A 16,779-nucleotide genomic window follows, 5' to 3' on the forward strand; every position below is an offset into this window, starting at 1 on the left:
GAGGTAAACATTTGCAAACATCGTGGTCAGGAGGTGGCCAGATGTGAGTGGGGGGGGGGGGGGGGGGGGGGGGGGGTAATAAAACCTATCGTCGATCCAGGAGCTTGTAACACCGCCGAAAGACGGTTGTGAAAAATCCCGGATCGTCGAAACTGAAATTGAAAATATTTGAAACGTACTTCTTTGGTGGGGCAGCTTTCGTCCAGAAGCTGCAGCGATTCTTCCAGCAACCGTGAGAGAGTCTCGGGGCGAGGAGTGTCCGACCAATCAGTGAAAACGACTCGATTTAGTTGCCGTAGGGCATCGCGCGATTTCGAAGTCATTCGGGAATCCAGAAGGAATCGGTTCCTCTCGCAGATCTTATTCGCATCCCGATCACGTTCCGGTGTCCAGTCGTGCATCCGTTGACCACCTCGTCGATGTCCGGCTTTGTAAAACAAACAAAGAAAATAGCGCGGATTTAGTTGCAAAAATTCTAACTACTACAACCACGGGTTCAGAGACTACTTTCAAGAAGGTCGAGTGATGGTTGGGTAAAAAAAAACAAAAAAAAACAGAGGCTTGAGTTTTTGGGTCAGGGAATATCGATCGGTTAATTATTCGCAGTGATTTTATTTACACAAATTTACGGAGACCAAGTGGTTGAACTTAGCGAGTTGAGTAATCGACTGCGCAGGCGCAAAATAAATTAGCACTATTGGTCAGTGAAATCGTAACGCGGTTACACTTTTGTCCGCAGGACAGGGTAGCCAACTTTTATCTACTGGAAACGGGTCACGAAATGTCAAAATCTCTCGAACAGAAATTCTGTTGTTACGATGACTCGTAGCAGTTATTAGTCATCAGGCAGTTAACAATAAAACTTATCCAAGTCTTCCCGAATCGTTGCATCGACTATTTGACATCTGTTTAACCTAAAAGATTCATATCACCTACATATATCCTCGTATAATGCGTTTGGTAATTGCAGAAGCTTGAGGTGGCAAGCCTGCATAACTTACGCATGCGCACTCGAACGCTCGATCTGTCAAGTTTCGCCGTTTATATGTCTCGGTATAAATTTTCCTGGAATTTGTTTGCACTCTGACGCATTTCACGATAGAATTTCCTTTCGATGTTTCAGACGTGACGGTGATACCGTTGCAGCCTGTGAACGCCGAGGCTGGTGGAAATATTTCGCTCGCCTGTCCAGGTGTCACTGAGCAATCGCTTGTCCTGATGTTGGAATGGCGGGCGAACGGAGCGCAGATACTTCAGTACAGCAGCAGCAGCACCACTGTTTGGAAACATCGTAACAGAGTCTCCCTAATCGCGGATAATTTCGCCCTCTTCTTTCATCCCGTTACTTCCGTTGACAGCGGCGAGTACTACTGTCTAGTCAACAATCGTCCCATGCCGGAAGCCATCGTCAAGCTCATGGTTCAAGGTGAGTCAAACTTCTTACAACTACTGCGATACTCTACTCAAAATTGAGTTTCGATCAATTTAATGAGAAAGCTATTCCTCAGGTATGAGAAAAAAAAAAATTGGTAACTCTGATGTGCTATCGAAACAGTTTTTCATCAGACTATTTATGATCCGTCGTCCGCTTTATGGTTTAATGTAAAAATGTTACGCTCTGATAGCAGTTGTTTTGCTAGGATAACCAACCGTTATGAACGTAACCTCAAAAATTTTGACAGTGTTCACTGGTAGTCGTGTTCAACGTAAAAATTTTTGAGGTTACATTCATCGCGGCAACCTTTTATCTGAATTTTTTTCTGTTGGTCGCGCTGACAAACAACTAGTCTCGAATTTTAGCGCATGTGCATCAAACTATAGCAGACGACGGAGCATTCTGTCGATACGTAATGACTCTATGGATTATAGAATTTCAATTAATACAATATCCGAATTGCTTGTTAATGAATCCTGCAAAAATCATTCTACGTCGGTATTCAATATTCTATTAGTTCATTATTCGGATTTTACGTTAATTGTTTTTACGGTCAATTGAACGGCTGGATAAAAATTAGAGTTTACGAGATCTGCATAGAATCCATCTGTAAACAACATGAATTGACCTCGGCTGAACTAGTCCAGTCCTCGTATCGAAATTCTTTCGTTTGGACACTGTTTTTATCATTCGACTGTACACTTCAAATGTCTTTGAGCTGCGTATCATCTCTCTATGATTCTAAAAAAGATCCTAATCAAAGTTTCTAAAAATCCCTTAAAATCCCTTTCACGTAATTCAGTTGAAATTTTCACACAAGTCACTAAAAATTATGAAATAGGTATATTGTAGAGAAGTATTCAACCAATTCATCCAATGACGCGCTCGCGTGGTTCCGTATCTTCTAATACCCACTGTAGGATGAAGTTCACCAACAAGGAAATTATGCAGCGCGGGTTTTACTCTCCTGTAATCTTTTCCCCCGCGGTGCCCGTTCCAGACACCCTGGTTGGTTGGTTGGTATCGCGTTTCAGAGTTTGCGAATTATCTGGTAATTAGCTGCTTATTACGCTGCGACTCGCGCGATTCTCGGGAGGAAAACTGCTGGTTTGCAGCTTTGCTAGTTCGTTTGTTGAAGCAGCAGCAGTAGCGGCAGCTTCGCCACGTGCACGACTCTACACATTGCTGCCGTTGTGTGGGACTTTAAGCTCTCGTGTGGATTTCCTCGAAGACTTTATCCTCCTGAAGCCGTTTCAAGAAAATCTGGGTTCCGGGAACGTAAAATTTTTTCGTTTCGCGTATTAGACAAAATTGAAAGAGGCATCACTGGAATGAAATTTTATGCTGCGGTAATCTTTTTTACTGTTTTTTTTTTTGTATAAGAACTTGTGCAACGAAGTTGAATTACAAGTTTCCTCAGGCAATATAAAACCCAATAATCACCTCGACTTTTCAATGATTCAATCACGAAATGAAGAATTAAGCTTTCACTGTCTCCTCGTATTTTTAGACCATGAAAATCGTCTTTTTTTTTCAAAACTTATTTTATTCCAACATTGATAAAATTTGGTGAATTGTCTTGGCTTAATTCGAGTCAAACTGATGAGAATTTGAAAAGTTGTCTGCAAAGCTGAACATATTTTAAAATACTTTAAATCCTGAATTCAGCCACATTATCTACTTAATAACTGTAACAATCTGATACTTAGTTTTTTCTTATTAACTTTATTTTATCGACTCGTTTCTTCCTAGACTCGTTTATTCACTTTATACCTAAGAAGTTATATTAGCAATAAATGAAATTAAAGTCAGCGCTAATTGCCTCGCGCGGCACTAATTGCGGAAGGAGTTGTCAGAAACAGGAGATTTATTACAAACCCCCCCCACCTCCTTTGCCTCGATGAAAATTTTACTCCTTGCGGAATAAACGCGCGTTAGGAAGTATAAGTCAATGTAATTCGCGTCCTCGGCCAGTTTACCAGCCGCAATCGCGGCGCTTGGATTAACTTTCCAGACACCGGATGAAGCTGCCGGGTTTTCATTTTTTTTTTTTTTTTTTTTTCCCCGTTCTCGTATACGTCCCGACGCGACACTTCGGGGCGAAAAGTCAATAAACTCCGTTTCTATTACAGCTGCAAATTTTTTTTTTTCTAAAACTTTTCGCATTTAAACTGCGATATCAAAATCAGCTGTTGCGGTTAATTTAATTATAAGTAAATTTCGCACAAATCGAATGAAACTTCCGGCTTGTGCGTTTCTTGGCCTTTTTTTTTCTTCTTCTTCTTCTTCTTCCGATGCTGACTGGGATTTCCCCCACAAAAAAAAAAACTTTCTTACTCTGGATGTCTCGATTAACTTCCGAGTTACAACTCCCAACTTTCTCTGCTTCTTCTTCTTCTTCTTCTTTATCCCCCCCTCCCCTCCCCTCCCCCCATCACCCCAGGTTCCGAAGATTAACTTACATTGTACTCAATGATTCAACCAGCTGTGCAGAAATAATTACAATTATGGTCGAACAGTTCTTTCCTGTTCCCCCTTTTTCCCCTCCTCGGCGAGAGAAATTTTTAATGCTCACTCTCCTCATTCGTTATAAAAATCGAATTCCTCATTCACCCTGGAATTAGATTAATTATCAGAGACAGCTAGATAGCTCAGCTCTGGATAGATGGTCGGTGGACCGGTTCGTCGAGAACCCTCGACCCATTTGCCGGGGCTCATTCCTCACGACGAGCGACCAACTTATCCCGAACTATTCGACCTCGAACTCCGGGATAGACGGAACGGAGCAGAATTTCAAGATGGAAGACTCGCTTCGACGTAAAGATAATCGAGACTGTCTTGTTTACTTTCCTGAAATTGTGCCTTCCCGTCGTCAGGTGGAACGATTGGATTTTAATCTACGCTTCGGGCGGGAAATGAGGAACGATCCTTGGCGGGAGGACGGGGGAAAGCAGGAGTGAAAAAGGAACAAAAGTTCTAATACTACACTGTTCATCCCCCATTCTTGCATCAGACGCGTGGGTGGAAAAATTTGGAGAATCTGTTAGCCGAGCTGATCCTTGACTCACGAGTCGTCTAAAAATCATTCGGTTCGTCGCCATTTCTCTCTGCGAGGCTAAGGTTTCTCTCCCGTTTCTATTCTTCGTCCCCCTATCTCTTGTTTCTTCTGTCTTTCTTTCTCTCTCGCAGCATGAAGTGGATGCCAAGGCATGAAACCTTTTCGAGTTCCCTGAGCTTCTTCTCTTCCACCATCGTGGTTGTAACCTTTTTTCCCTTTTACCCGTCACTTTTCCTTACCAAAAGTTTCAATCTTTCCTTCAGACTTTCGTGACCAGGACTGTGTAACTCTTGAGTTCCTCGGTTGAAGCTGTTGGCTCTTTTTTTTTTTTCTTTTTTTTTTTTTTTATCTTCTTCCTTATCACAAAACCTCTTCTTCGTTCCATTCTTTATTCTTCTATGTCTCAAGAGAAACCGAAGACTGGGAAGAGACTGACAATAAAATTTACTCAAATAGTTTATAAATATTTGTTTTCCTCATGCGTTCAGCAAATGTAAAAAAGAAAAGAAAAAAAGGGTGAATTTCCCGAGGTTCCGGAAAACATAACTTTATACATACTTTATAGTCATGAATATCGAGTCACATTTAGTTCCGGTCATGTTTTTCAGGTATAGGTACAATCCTTTTAGAATAGAAGAATTTAAGGTTTTACTACATCGTTCGATATCAGGGTAAAGAAACCGTCTGTATGATGCAGACATAGAGTGGCTCTCTATTTTCTACGTATAGCTATATGTAGATACATCTATATAGGTATACATATCGTGTACGTAAAGAGAGAGAGATATGGATATACACGTAGCTACGTATCGACAGAATTCCTCCATTTTGAGGGATGATGTCTTTATCCGATGCTCCGAGCGCACCTAGAGGCACTCGATGAATACATGCCTATATCTATGGTCCCATGCGCATTTCGACGCTGTTGAGTATTCCCTGAGGATGAGGACGAGGATGAGGATGGGACTGAGGTCCCAGAATGCGGATGGGATTTTTACTCTACCGTAGCACGACGTTTGTTACTTCGATATCTATCGTAGTTTTTTGATCGCAGATTAAACGTCGTTACTTAGAAAACGATGTCCACGTCAAACGGAGGCTAACGATGTTTTTTGTGGACTCTTCGCGTATTAATGTGTCTCAAGTTTTTTCGAAATACTTGGTAAGAAATATTTTTCACCCTTATTAATACCCTACGAAGTGCGCGTCGATGTTTTCTAGCTTTGGATTCTAACCTTATTACACGTCTGATGGAAGATGAAAGAAGAGAGAGAATTTAAAATTGCGAAATAAGGTTGCGTTATGGAAATTCTCCGTCGTTCAGTTCTCACCAAACGTCTCCGGCTTCCGAGGTACTTTATAAACCCCTTGAAAGAGCGCTAGTAATAGGAGCAATATCGAAGCAATGATCCCGGAAGAGGTTTTGCGGGCGTAAAATTAGAGGGGAAGAACTTTCGGTATACGCGCCAGGGCGAAAACTTTCTCGGGACAAATATTCGGAAGGGAGAAGAGAGCGAGAGAGAGAGAGAGAGGGGTGGAAGGTGTATTATATCGCGCTTGTCCCACGCTAGTGAGTATTTTGGTGGCAGCGGTGGGATAATGCGAGTATACAGAGTTGAGACTGGCCCGGCAGTTCGGCAGCCGAAATTTCCCTTTCGAAATGTAAACGAAACGGGTTCCTTTGTCCAGGGTAAAATCCGCGAGATGAAATTGTTCCGGGAAGACAAACAGAGTTTGCCGAGCAAGCGAGAGACAAGTCATTTTGAATGAAAATACCTCGGTTTTAAACGTAAAACGTGATTTGGGGAAAATTTTCAGTTATACGGTTTAAATTTTCTCAAGAATCGACTTGATCTCGATGAAGGAAGCTTAACAGAAAATAAAAAGAGAGAGAAAGTAAGAAAAAAGGGAAGGAAAATATCTCACGGTAACGCAACTGAAAACGTTTATTCACATTTATGGCATGCGGTTTAACCCGAGTCGGAAATCCATTCTCCCGCAAAGCTTGGCTCAATTCATTCGACTGCAGGAGCAAGGATCAGGACGAATTTCAATCGGAGCAAATATTGAACGCTGACAATCAGCGTAACCCGATTTCGGAATGCAAAAGGGACCGCGTAATTTTTCCTTTTTTTTCTTTCTCAACAGCAAAAAAAAAAAAAAAAAAAAACACCCCGATAAAACTATAGCAGGTGACTTTTAAAAACTTCGTCGACACGCTTTTTATGCATTTAAGATGTCGCTGGATCAGGAATGGGTGAATTTTGTGAGCACTATAAGAGACCGCAGATGTTATTTGAATGAATACGTTTTTGAAAATCAAAAGAAGGTAAATAATGTTCGTCAATTTGTTGTAAATCATCCGAAAAAACTCATCTGAAAACTGGTTGAGTACCTCAGACTTTGAAACTGGTCCAATATCGTGAAAAATTTTACACAAACCACGTAATATTACTTCAATTTTATAGCTTCAAAATACTGGAAGATTACGCAGTTAGTTCGTAAAATAGGTGATTCCCGCACGTGTTGCGTATACGATTTTTCCTAACCGAGTGCGCAAAATTCAACTTTCGAGCGCACTAATGCAGGAATGTACTATTTTGCGTAATCATTTGAATGTATTTTTTTGTAGAATTTATAATCTGTGCCCGATTTTCCGGTGATGCCTAATTTTCCGAAATGCGTTTCTTATTCAAAACGAGTCTCCTGAGCGTAGTTCTCTGGTTGGATTCCGTGTTACAATCAGCATTTAAATATTCCTTCTTTGTTTGAGTTGGTCGCTGACTAGGTGGAAAATTTTGCATACGGCGGGATATAATCGTAAGTTTAACTGTATTCGAATTCTGACATGTTCCAGTTTCAGCGATTTCGGGATTCTCGCTGCGCGGCTTGAGATAGGCGTTGAGCTTTTATTACCGCTGACTTTGCCCCGAGATAAATGCCGATCGTTCCCCCGGCAATTTCTCAGGCCAGCCCCCTTTGATATTTCGGCTAATTAAGTATACCGTGGAATGTCGTATCGTTACCGTTGCTCACGGAGAGTATTAGGGCGTTTAGTTTCTCCCTGAAATTCGAAATCGCGCGTCGCGACGCCCGGCGAACTTCCAGGGAAATCGCATCGGCTATTCCGCCCACGTAGCTGGTCCCAGCGGTAACCAATATCCCCGCTATGTCAACCATTAAAATGAATATTTCTGAAATCCTCGCATCTCCCTCCCCGCCTCAGCTCACGGCCATCTTCCCTGACACGTACCGGATATCAGACGGTGTCACATTTTTCTTATTCCCTCAGAACGTTCCGCCACTAGACAGAGACAGATACACACGCCAAAAATTTTCAAAACGCAAATTTCGAGTAACGCGACGAAATTTCAACTCGCATGCCGTGTATATCGTTGATTTTTCTCTCTCTAAAAACGTACAGCTTACACCAAATTTTTTACCAGTCGAAATTTTTTCGAGTCAAAATTGAGACACTCCGACTAGCAAGGGTGAAATTTTCTAACCTAACCTAACCTAACCTAACCTACGCCTTACGCCAACTTTCACATGAGTCAAAATTTTTTTGAGTGAAAATTGAGACACTCCGACTGGCAGGGGTGAAATTTCCTAACCTAACCTAACCTAACATACGGTTTACACCAACTTTCACATCAGTCAAATTTTTTCGAGTCAAAATTGAGACACTCCGACTGGCAGGAGTGAAATTTCACTAGAAAATATTTAGAAGATACATGTAACGAAAAACCAGAGATCACTTCAAATGTTTTTTGGGTAAAAATATCATTCCTGTTTGAGTGGCTCGGTTTTCACTTCAAAATAGTAACATTTTAGCCCAAAATATTCGGAGATTGAAATACTTGATCACGGCTCGCTGTTAGTTGAATCTTCGTGAATAATGACAATCTTAACAACTTCTTTCACCATTTTCCACACAATGCAAGAAGCGAATCGCTTTTCGAGTTTCCATTTTCCTTATTCCTCGTTCAAACTACGCCCGCAGATCCGTTCGAGCACTGCGGTACAGATAACTGGGTTTCCCTTTGGAGTGCATGCGGTTCATTGAAATTCCTTCACTAAAAATCTGATAGAGCTGCATTACTGTAGCATGTATGTATGCGTATACATAGATGCTCGTTCAAGTCCCAGATCCATTTTGACGTACGTCCCTCGTCAAAGGACACAAATTTATTGGACATCCGATGGAACAAATTGGATTCTTTGACTTGCAGATATAGAGCACCGGCGGGTTTCTAAAGGCAGGCACCCATTTGCTCTCTCTCTCTCGCTCTCTCTCCCTCCCCCCATCCCCCTCTCTCTCTCTCTTAGCATCTGTAACGACAAAAAGATAATCCGTTCCGATGTATTATATAGACGCATGTATTATTATCTTCTTTATTTAAGTCAACTACCCCTCCGCTCACAATCCCATCTCTACTTTGGGAAGAAAAAAATTCGCCAAAACAAATCTCATTAGTTTATTTCAACGAGTTTATATACTTATATTGTACATTATATAGATTTATGTATTTTCGGCTGAGTCAGACTCTCGGTAATCAGTCTAGAGATGCCGTTTTTTTATCTTCTCTTTTCATCCCTGATTAGTTTTAACGGATTTTGAAACAAAAGAAGACTTCGATATTGATCAGTTTATCATATATACCTACAGTTTGTTTGATAAATTTAAATCTCGAGTTTTTTTGCGAAATTTTTAATGAGTCTGGGCGAACCATAATGTAATAATAAAGCGCGTCTAATTAGGCTTGATATGTTATTACTTAATTCCAGTCTAATACACTCTTATTTTTCCAGTTGATACCAATCTTGTGTTTTCCACCCGACGATAACATCAAAATGAATCTAAACCGTTATAAAGTAATGAAAAATCAATTGTTATTGGATATCGTGGAGTTCCTATCTTACTTCTGGCAAACTTGTTAATGAATATTGACGTGAAATTGAGTCAGCTTTAATGCTGCGTTGTATAGAATTGAAACGTGGCCAACTATTTTAACCGTTAAATTCACACAGTAAAGTTCACTCCTGCAGATATTAAGCAACGTGTATAATTAACTGTGCTTGGAATCTACTTCTGGATCATTACGCGCGAGTGGATAAACGGTGTGAAAGCTGTGCGTTATTTATTCAGAGGAAATTTATCTTTTTTCCCTGCTTGCATCCCCTCGAATCTTCTCCGCAGTTCTCCGCTGCGAAATCTTTGTTGGACGTGCCGCATCTATTAGCCAAATGATGGGATCCATCCCCTTTGACAATGGATGCAGGGTGTGCGTTTCGAGTGCCTAACGAGCGACAACGTTGTGCAACGCTGGATGAACAGAGAGAGAGAGAAAGAGTGAGAGGGGGGGTGGGGGGAAGAAAATAAAAAACTAGCGAGGAGACACCCTCTTTTCGTTACGCTAGAGCTTAACGAGATCCCGGCGAAGAAATTAGTCTGATTGAACGTGCAGCGCCACGAGACGCGGCTGCACAAATTGCTTGCATTCATTCATGCGCGACTCGTCGAAAGGATAACCTAGAAATCTCGGTTCGTTAGAGTGACCTAGTCAACGACCCCAAATCACCGTTGAGTATTCAATTTACGGCCGACTTCGCGATGCAGCTGTAGCTTATACGTTGAAGATAAAATGGAGAAACGTTGCTACGGAAATATCGTGCTGTGTCAAACTCAAATTTTTTTTTGACCAACGCGTTTGGTCGTATGTACAATTTTTTTTTTTTTTTTTGTAACTGCATGTTTTCGATTTATTATTTTCGGTATGATTTTATATACTGAGTCTAATAACGTTTGATATTCGTACTCTTTTAAATAGCTGTATTCACATGTTTACTGTCGGTTTTTACTTTCATTTCATCTTTGTTTTTTGCAAATAAGTGGTATAATTTGTTACTTAGAACTGTGAGGTTGAAAATTTGATGGCAACTACTCCAAATAGGTGTAAAATTGTTTGAAATTGTTGTTTAGGAAAAGTTGTGACGTGATGAGGTTATATACGGAGTGAATACTAATGAATGAAATTCAATGCGCATGCGCTATGATCCGAGGGCAGCTGTTTACCAGGGTAACCAACCGTCATGAATTTGGACGATGTATGTATCCTCAAAAATGTTGACAATTAACTGTGGCAGTTGGGCTCGATTCAGAACAGTAAAAATTTTTGAGGTTAGGAACGGTAGGTTACCCTGGAAACCGGACCATGGAGTAATTAAGAATTCACTCTGTACAAGAGTAGGAAAAAGTCTTGACATAAGAATATGCAAAAACTTGTTGAAAATGGTTTATGGGAAAGTTTGTATTAAAAGTTGAAATTTCTCGCCGCGTTTAAAAAACACTTTGCAGAGTTTTTTCACGCAGATACGCGTCCCTGAAAAACCAGTTCGGGAATCGTCATTGATCGGGAACCCGAAACCTGGAGCATGGGCGCCCATGACGATCAGCAAGTTTCAGAAGCGTTTGTGTAAGAGAGAAAAGGAGAGAGCGAACTCTGCGAGGAATTTGAAAAGAGCGGGCGCGTCGTTTCTCTGGCAGTTAATCTTTCTGGGGTTCCAACAATCGCCGGTAGACCCCGTTATCAGTGGGTTGACGTCATTCGTTGCCCAGGTCGACATTTTTTATTGGTCGTTGGCTTGTCTCTGGAAAAAAAAAAACACGAAAAAGAAAAAAGGAGTCAGAGAGAGAGAGAGATGAAGAAAAAAGAAATTCACCCTAAATTAAGGGTTTAATTTGATTAATGTGGTGGACCTGTCTTGAGGGTGCAATCAATTAGAGTCGGTTCCTCGGAAGAATACCCTGCGACGACTCTTCCGTTGATCCATAGCCTTGGATTCTCGGTACCAATCAAAGAATGACAATTACTTTTTGATTCTCGTCAGGGACTCTTGTTGAATCAGCGCCGATGAGGATATATCTATACAGTACAAATTATTTACACCCCTTCTTTCCTCTTTTTTCCATCTTTTTCTCCTCCTTGACTTCGAGAAAAGAATTCAATTTGGCATTGTAATCAGGTAGGGAATATTCCGACGATAAATTAGAAAAGAAGTCAAAGAAGCAAAGAAAAAAGGAAATAGAATGAATAAAAAGAAGATCTTACGCATCGCGACGAGCAAAAAACTAATATTTTGAATCCCTTGCTACGCTCGGCGGAATAATAAACAGTTGTAAACATTGGCGGAGCTTTTTTTTTTTTTCTTTTTTGTGACTGAAGGCACGTTTCGTAACTTTGATAAATTGATGAGAGAAGTTTTTTTTCACCGGATATCGGTACACGTAATAGTATATTACGCACCTAGGCAGGGAAAGTAGGCTTTTCCAAACAAAGATTGACACCCGAGCCAAAGGTGAGGGTGGCAAGAACGCAATTCGGGATAGTCTTTTCCACTCCCGTGTTATGTATACTATTTTTCAAAAACCCCTGCACCGGAAAGTACAACTTACCCGTTTATGCGAGGGACAGAAAGTTGTACTTTCCGAACGGGTGTGGTGAAAAGTCAATTAAAACGCTGCAATAACCGTTTGATCAAGTCTCGTGGAAGTGAATTTAATCATGAAATAATAACACGTATTTTGGTTTTGAATAAATACCTACTGGACTGCAGGGTTCGATTTCGTAGAGACGAGGAGAGATCCCATTGGGGATAGGAAACGGAATGAAATTTATTTCCGCGCTGAGAGACATAGTCTGAGAGGAGATCCATCAAATTTTCCTCTGCCCGTCCGGTTTCCGAAAGCTTGCTTATCGAATGTACAACGCCTCTGTGTCTGCCCGCGGTCAGAGAAGGATACGCGTGGGCTTCATCTTCAAAGAGAGGGAGAGACTTGGTCAAAGATGTATTTCTCAAGTAAGTGGAAACACACGGCCAGCAAGAGCATCGAGACTGAATTTAATTCCGCAAAGGAAAAGCGAGAGACAGGCGCTCTTTTTGCCAAAAACGCGTTTTTCAAAGCTACGGCATCCGGCGTTACATGCCAGTCTGGAATCTTTGATATCCGCTGATCCGAAATAACAAGAATGCCATTTTTGATGTGTGCGAAAGAATTCTCTTCTTGCCATTGTCCTGCACGATCCGCCATTTTATTTGTTTGTTTGTATATCTTCCTTTTTTTCAAATCTGGCGTTCGGTTGGATTTCAACGGTTGAGGATAACAATGTACGGGACGACGAGAGAGTAAAATTTTTCTCTGATATCTCCTTTCCAAACAATAGTATGCGAGAAAATACAAGAAGCCCAAAGTCGAATTTTAAAACGCGAAAATCTCTTACAAAGTTTTTAGAACGTAGGAATTCGTCGGAATTCTGGTGTAATATTCGTATCCATTTTAGATTATATGTATATCACGGGAGTGGGGGTCAAATTTGAAAGGATCAATATTTGGCATGGCCGATGTATCAAAATTTTAAACGTGCCAAAATAAAATAACGAAAGATGAATTGTTCGAAATCTCGATTAGTAGTCATTCCAATCAGTGATACTTTCGAAAATCAACATCTCGAACAATTCATCTTTCGTTATTTCATTTTCGCATGTTTGAAATTTTGATATAACAGCCATTTCAAATATCGATTCTTTCAAGTTTTGACTTCCAACCTATCAAGGCTGTCTGCACTTCGATTTTCCCCTGTTTTTCCACATTTTCTATACGTCGAGAATTTCGTGTAACAGATTGTATTGTTGTTTGTGATATTGTGAGCCTTTGCTTTTCATCCCTTCCAATCTTCCTATATTTTCTCACCCATCACACTTCCACCCTTGGAGATTTAGTCGAATTATAAAGTGCATTTTTTTACTCCCCATGCTCGACACGAGACTTGGATGGAATTGCGGGAGACTTTCGAGTCCTGGCAGACAGGCGGGAAGAGCAGAGAGCAGAGAGCAGTCTACATTTCCTTGATCCTATTTTCTCAGGAAACCCGGTGAATCCTGCCGGCATGGCACTGAATTTACACTCAGGGGATGAATTCAATTGGTCGCTCCGCAGCTCGAAGACGCTTCTGTTCCACCTCTCCGCTCCGTTTCTACCGCTCTAGCGGGGCTCACACTGTCGAGTACCTACACCAGGTTGATAAATGCTCAGCTACCCAGCTACGCGCAAGATGAATGGACTCGACGGCTCTAATGTGATGCCAATTTCTGTTTAAATTAATTAAAACCTAATTTCCTCTTCCTCACAACCGCCAACATTGAAAAGGACTGACAATATCGCGCCTGAGGAACCAGTGACCAGATACAAAAAAAAAAAAAAATCAACTGGCCTAAAAGGACCAATCCTGGGAATTCCCGTTATTCCCGTTATACGATACAACAAAAGTCTTGGACAACAAAGATTTTTAGTCTCGAAAAATTTGAGGAATGGTTTATTTGACTTTGCTTGCTATTGAAAAAGTTTTTAGTGAAGAAAAAACCAAGATCGTCAAAAGCGGTTTGTTTTTTCTTGAGAAATCGTCGAGCAAATATTGATCATAAACCCCAACGTTCATCTAAAAATGATCGGAAGTGATTGCCTTAGACTTCAAACGTGGAAATCTAACGAATACCAAATTTTCCAACTTAACCATTTCCCTAAGTCTGATTTGGCAGTACTGAATTGTCCTGGCATGAAAAACAGCACAGAAAGGCCAAAAAGAAGATATGAAAAAATTAAAATTTAGAACAAACGACGCCAATGCGTGAGATTAAGCCGATCTCCCATCAGCTCGTAGGCATACAACCGGAGTGAGCTAATCAGAATGATTTACGTCGTCGACGCTGCCCCGCCTTTCCCTGATACAAAAGCTCAATCGCCGTGGAGTTTTACTCTGGTTCCTTTATAATTCGGTTTACCACTTTATGATTTTTTAGTACACTTTAGCATGCTTTAACGATTCTCAATACAATTTTTAAAACGCGGTTTTTCTGGGCAACGTCGACTTTTCAACTAAACCTCATCGATGTAACATGCTGTTCATGCCAGTAATACACTACAATAATTACGCAAATACTCTACATTTCCCTAGAGACCATATTATAACCTCGCATGCTTTCTTCCATGCGGTTCGACATCATAACCTGAGCATAGATAGTGTGTTTCCTAGATAGGACATGAGCCTGCCGAAAAAGACCGTCCAGTAAGCTGCCTCACTGACAAGTGCGAAATAATGAAAGCACTACCTGGCGGTAAAAAAAACATAACCTGACAATTGTTGAATTCCATTCAGTACATTCTACTACCTATCTAGTAAAAATTTTTTCACAGAGCTGCTATATTCTCAATTACCAGAGTGGCAACACTGGAAATCGGTCGAAAAATCATTCTTCAAAGCTGGGAGCTTAGATATAAAGAGAATGATCGTAATGTATAAGAAACGGCCAAAAGATTGGACAAAGATCTTTTCATACTAAAAGCGCTGGCGTTGCTGATGACAGATTTACAAGGAGAATGCCGTGATCACGTGATACAAATAATAACAAACAGACACCATGAATCTGACATTAACGTCCCCAGCGCCACCCTGGTGGACATTGTGAGAAAATGATCTTTGTCTTTTTTACTAGCCGCAAGTAAAGCCAAAAAGTCTGTGTCGATCGTTCTCCTTATACATCTAGACTCCGTGCTTCAAAGGCCAAGAAGAGAAACCGCAAGCAGCACCGGGAATAATCCGGTTCTGGAGTGCATGCAGAACGGCGGGAACCTCCGGCCGAATTACTCCGGCGTAATAGGAAGGCGAGATATGGTAATTTGTGTGGCGAATGTCCCGTGGGCACTGCGGGACGCACCGGCGTTGCCTCCTGGCAGTATATTTCGTCTATCGATTTCGCAGCCCGGTTGCTTTCCCAAACTGTGGTGGTGAGTCGGTGCAGCACTGGCCCAAACCGTATCGCCCGACTCGCTTTAAAACGGACTGATGACCCGCATTCAGATAAAGGGTCTAGTCAAGGCGTGCCTTTGCACGCGACCTTCTCGACCTGCAATGTACACATGATCAGGCAGGGCGCTGCAGAGCGCGGAAGCAACGGTTTGGGTTACCCACCGAGATAACGCCTGAAATCGGGGTGAAAAATTGAACGGCGCGGGGTCGAAATTATCTCTGCATCTGATCATGCCGAGTGCCGCTTACGTTCGCACGGATGTTTTTTCTTTTGCTTTATTTTTTCTTAGTGGCACTCGAAGGCTCGATTGGAGAAGACATTTTTTTTCCACTAAAAATTCGTTGGCCATGATATTCTTTGGTGTTGTAGTCAGATGAGTTGGTTTCATTTTGTTTGAAACGAAGCGAGTATGGACAGATCAGTGAATTGAAAAATTTTGTTCTTTAGACGTTTATACGGCTCGAAAAAAAACGGACTCCATTCGGCAGCGCGAGGTCAACCCTCATTCGTGGATGATTTCTAAATTGAATCACGTTCCGAGAAGATAGTGTACGTACTCTGTGCGAACCCTGTTGGGCTCGCAGTTGTCAGATGAAAGGCTGCAGGTGCGTCGGATGTTTCATTTCTCCATTCTCGAGAGCATTTCTCGCGAAGAGACGTAGTGCAGGGAGATTAACGTCGGGGATATCTGGTGACCAACTAGAGCTGGGATGTAGAAAAAGAGCTTCTCGGAAGACGAGCTTCTTTTATTTCAAAGCTCCGGTGAAGCCGGAGCAGGCCACTCGAGAAATTAATTAAGAAACACAGTGGGTGTAAGGTATTGAATCGGGATTGCGAACTCGGTGAAAATTCTTTGAAAGTCTTACAGCTAGCACCGAATCGGAGACGCAGTTTTTCGGTCTTCCCAATCCGCTCGGCCCTCCTCTTTCACGCTCCTAAACGATCCACGGCCAATATGCTTGAGAGAATTGCTTGATAAAGTCTCGCCGGAAGGAGTTTCAATGCTCGTCCGAGTCAACTTAGGAGTTATTTTTCCTGCCCCCATTCCGTTTCGTACACGTATCGCCTGTCGCTGATGCATCTCTGCCTCCTCCTCTCTCTCCCATCCAAGATAATCTCGCTCGGTAAGTTACTGGAAAAACGATCGTCCTAGATTCTTTCTATAATAACTTCAGTCTGTACGCGAAATTCAGACAGGGAGAAAACCGGCGTAACGTGCACTGTAGAAGACTCGATAACGACATTGCGACATTTTCACTGGATTGGAGAAAATATGAGGTCTCGCAAAAATTTATTGGCTCAGCTAGAGCCATTTTTTATGTTTTTCACATTTCTTACTTGAATTTGGATATTTTTGATTACGCAGAGGTTTTTTGTACCAAGTGGCTGAAAGTCGGTTCCCTAGTGTAAAACTGACCAT

At 41.6% G+C, this 16,779-nt stretch overlaps 1 protein-coding gene across 3 annotated transcripts in view; it reads left to right on the plus strand.

Annotated features, from left to right (window-relative positions):
- Positions 1-16,779, plus strand: part of LOC124410795 (tyrosine-protein phosphatase 99A-like) — a 307,496-nt gene that overhangs the window by 111,125 nt on the left and 179,592 nt on the right. For all 3 annotated transcript variants that reach the window (XM_046889412.1, XM_046889413.1, XM_046889414.1), the window contains exon 2: positions 1,124-1,426. In XM_046889412.1, coding sequence (XP_046745368.1) covers positions 1,124-1,426 — 303 coding nt within the window. The remainder of the gene's footprint in view (positions 1-1,123; positions 1,427-16,779) is intronic.

The sequence above is a fragment of the Diprion similis genome, chromosome 10 (genome assembly GCF_021155765.1).
Source record: "Diprion similis isolate iyDipSimi1 chromosome 10, iyDipSimi1.1, whole genome shotgun sequence".
Lineage (NCBI taxonomy): Eukaryota > Metazoa > Arthropoda > Insecta > Hymenoptera > Diprionidae > Diprion > Diprion similis.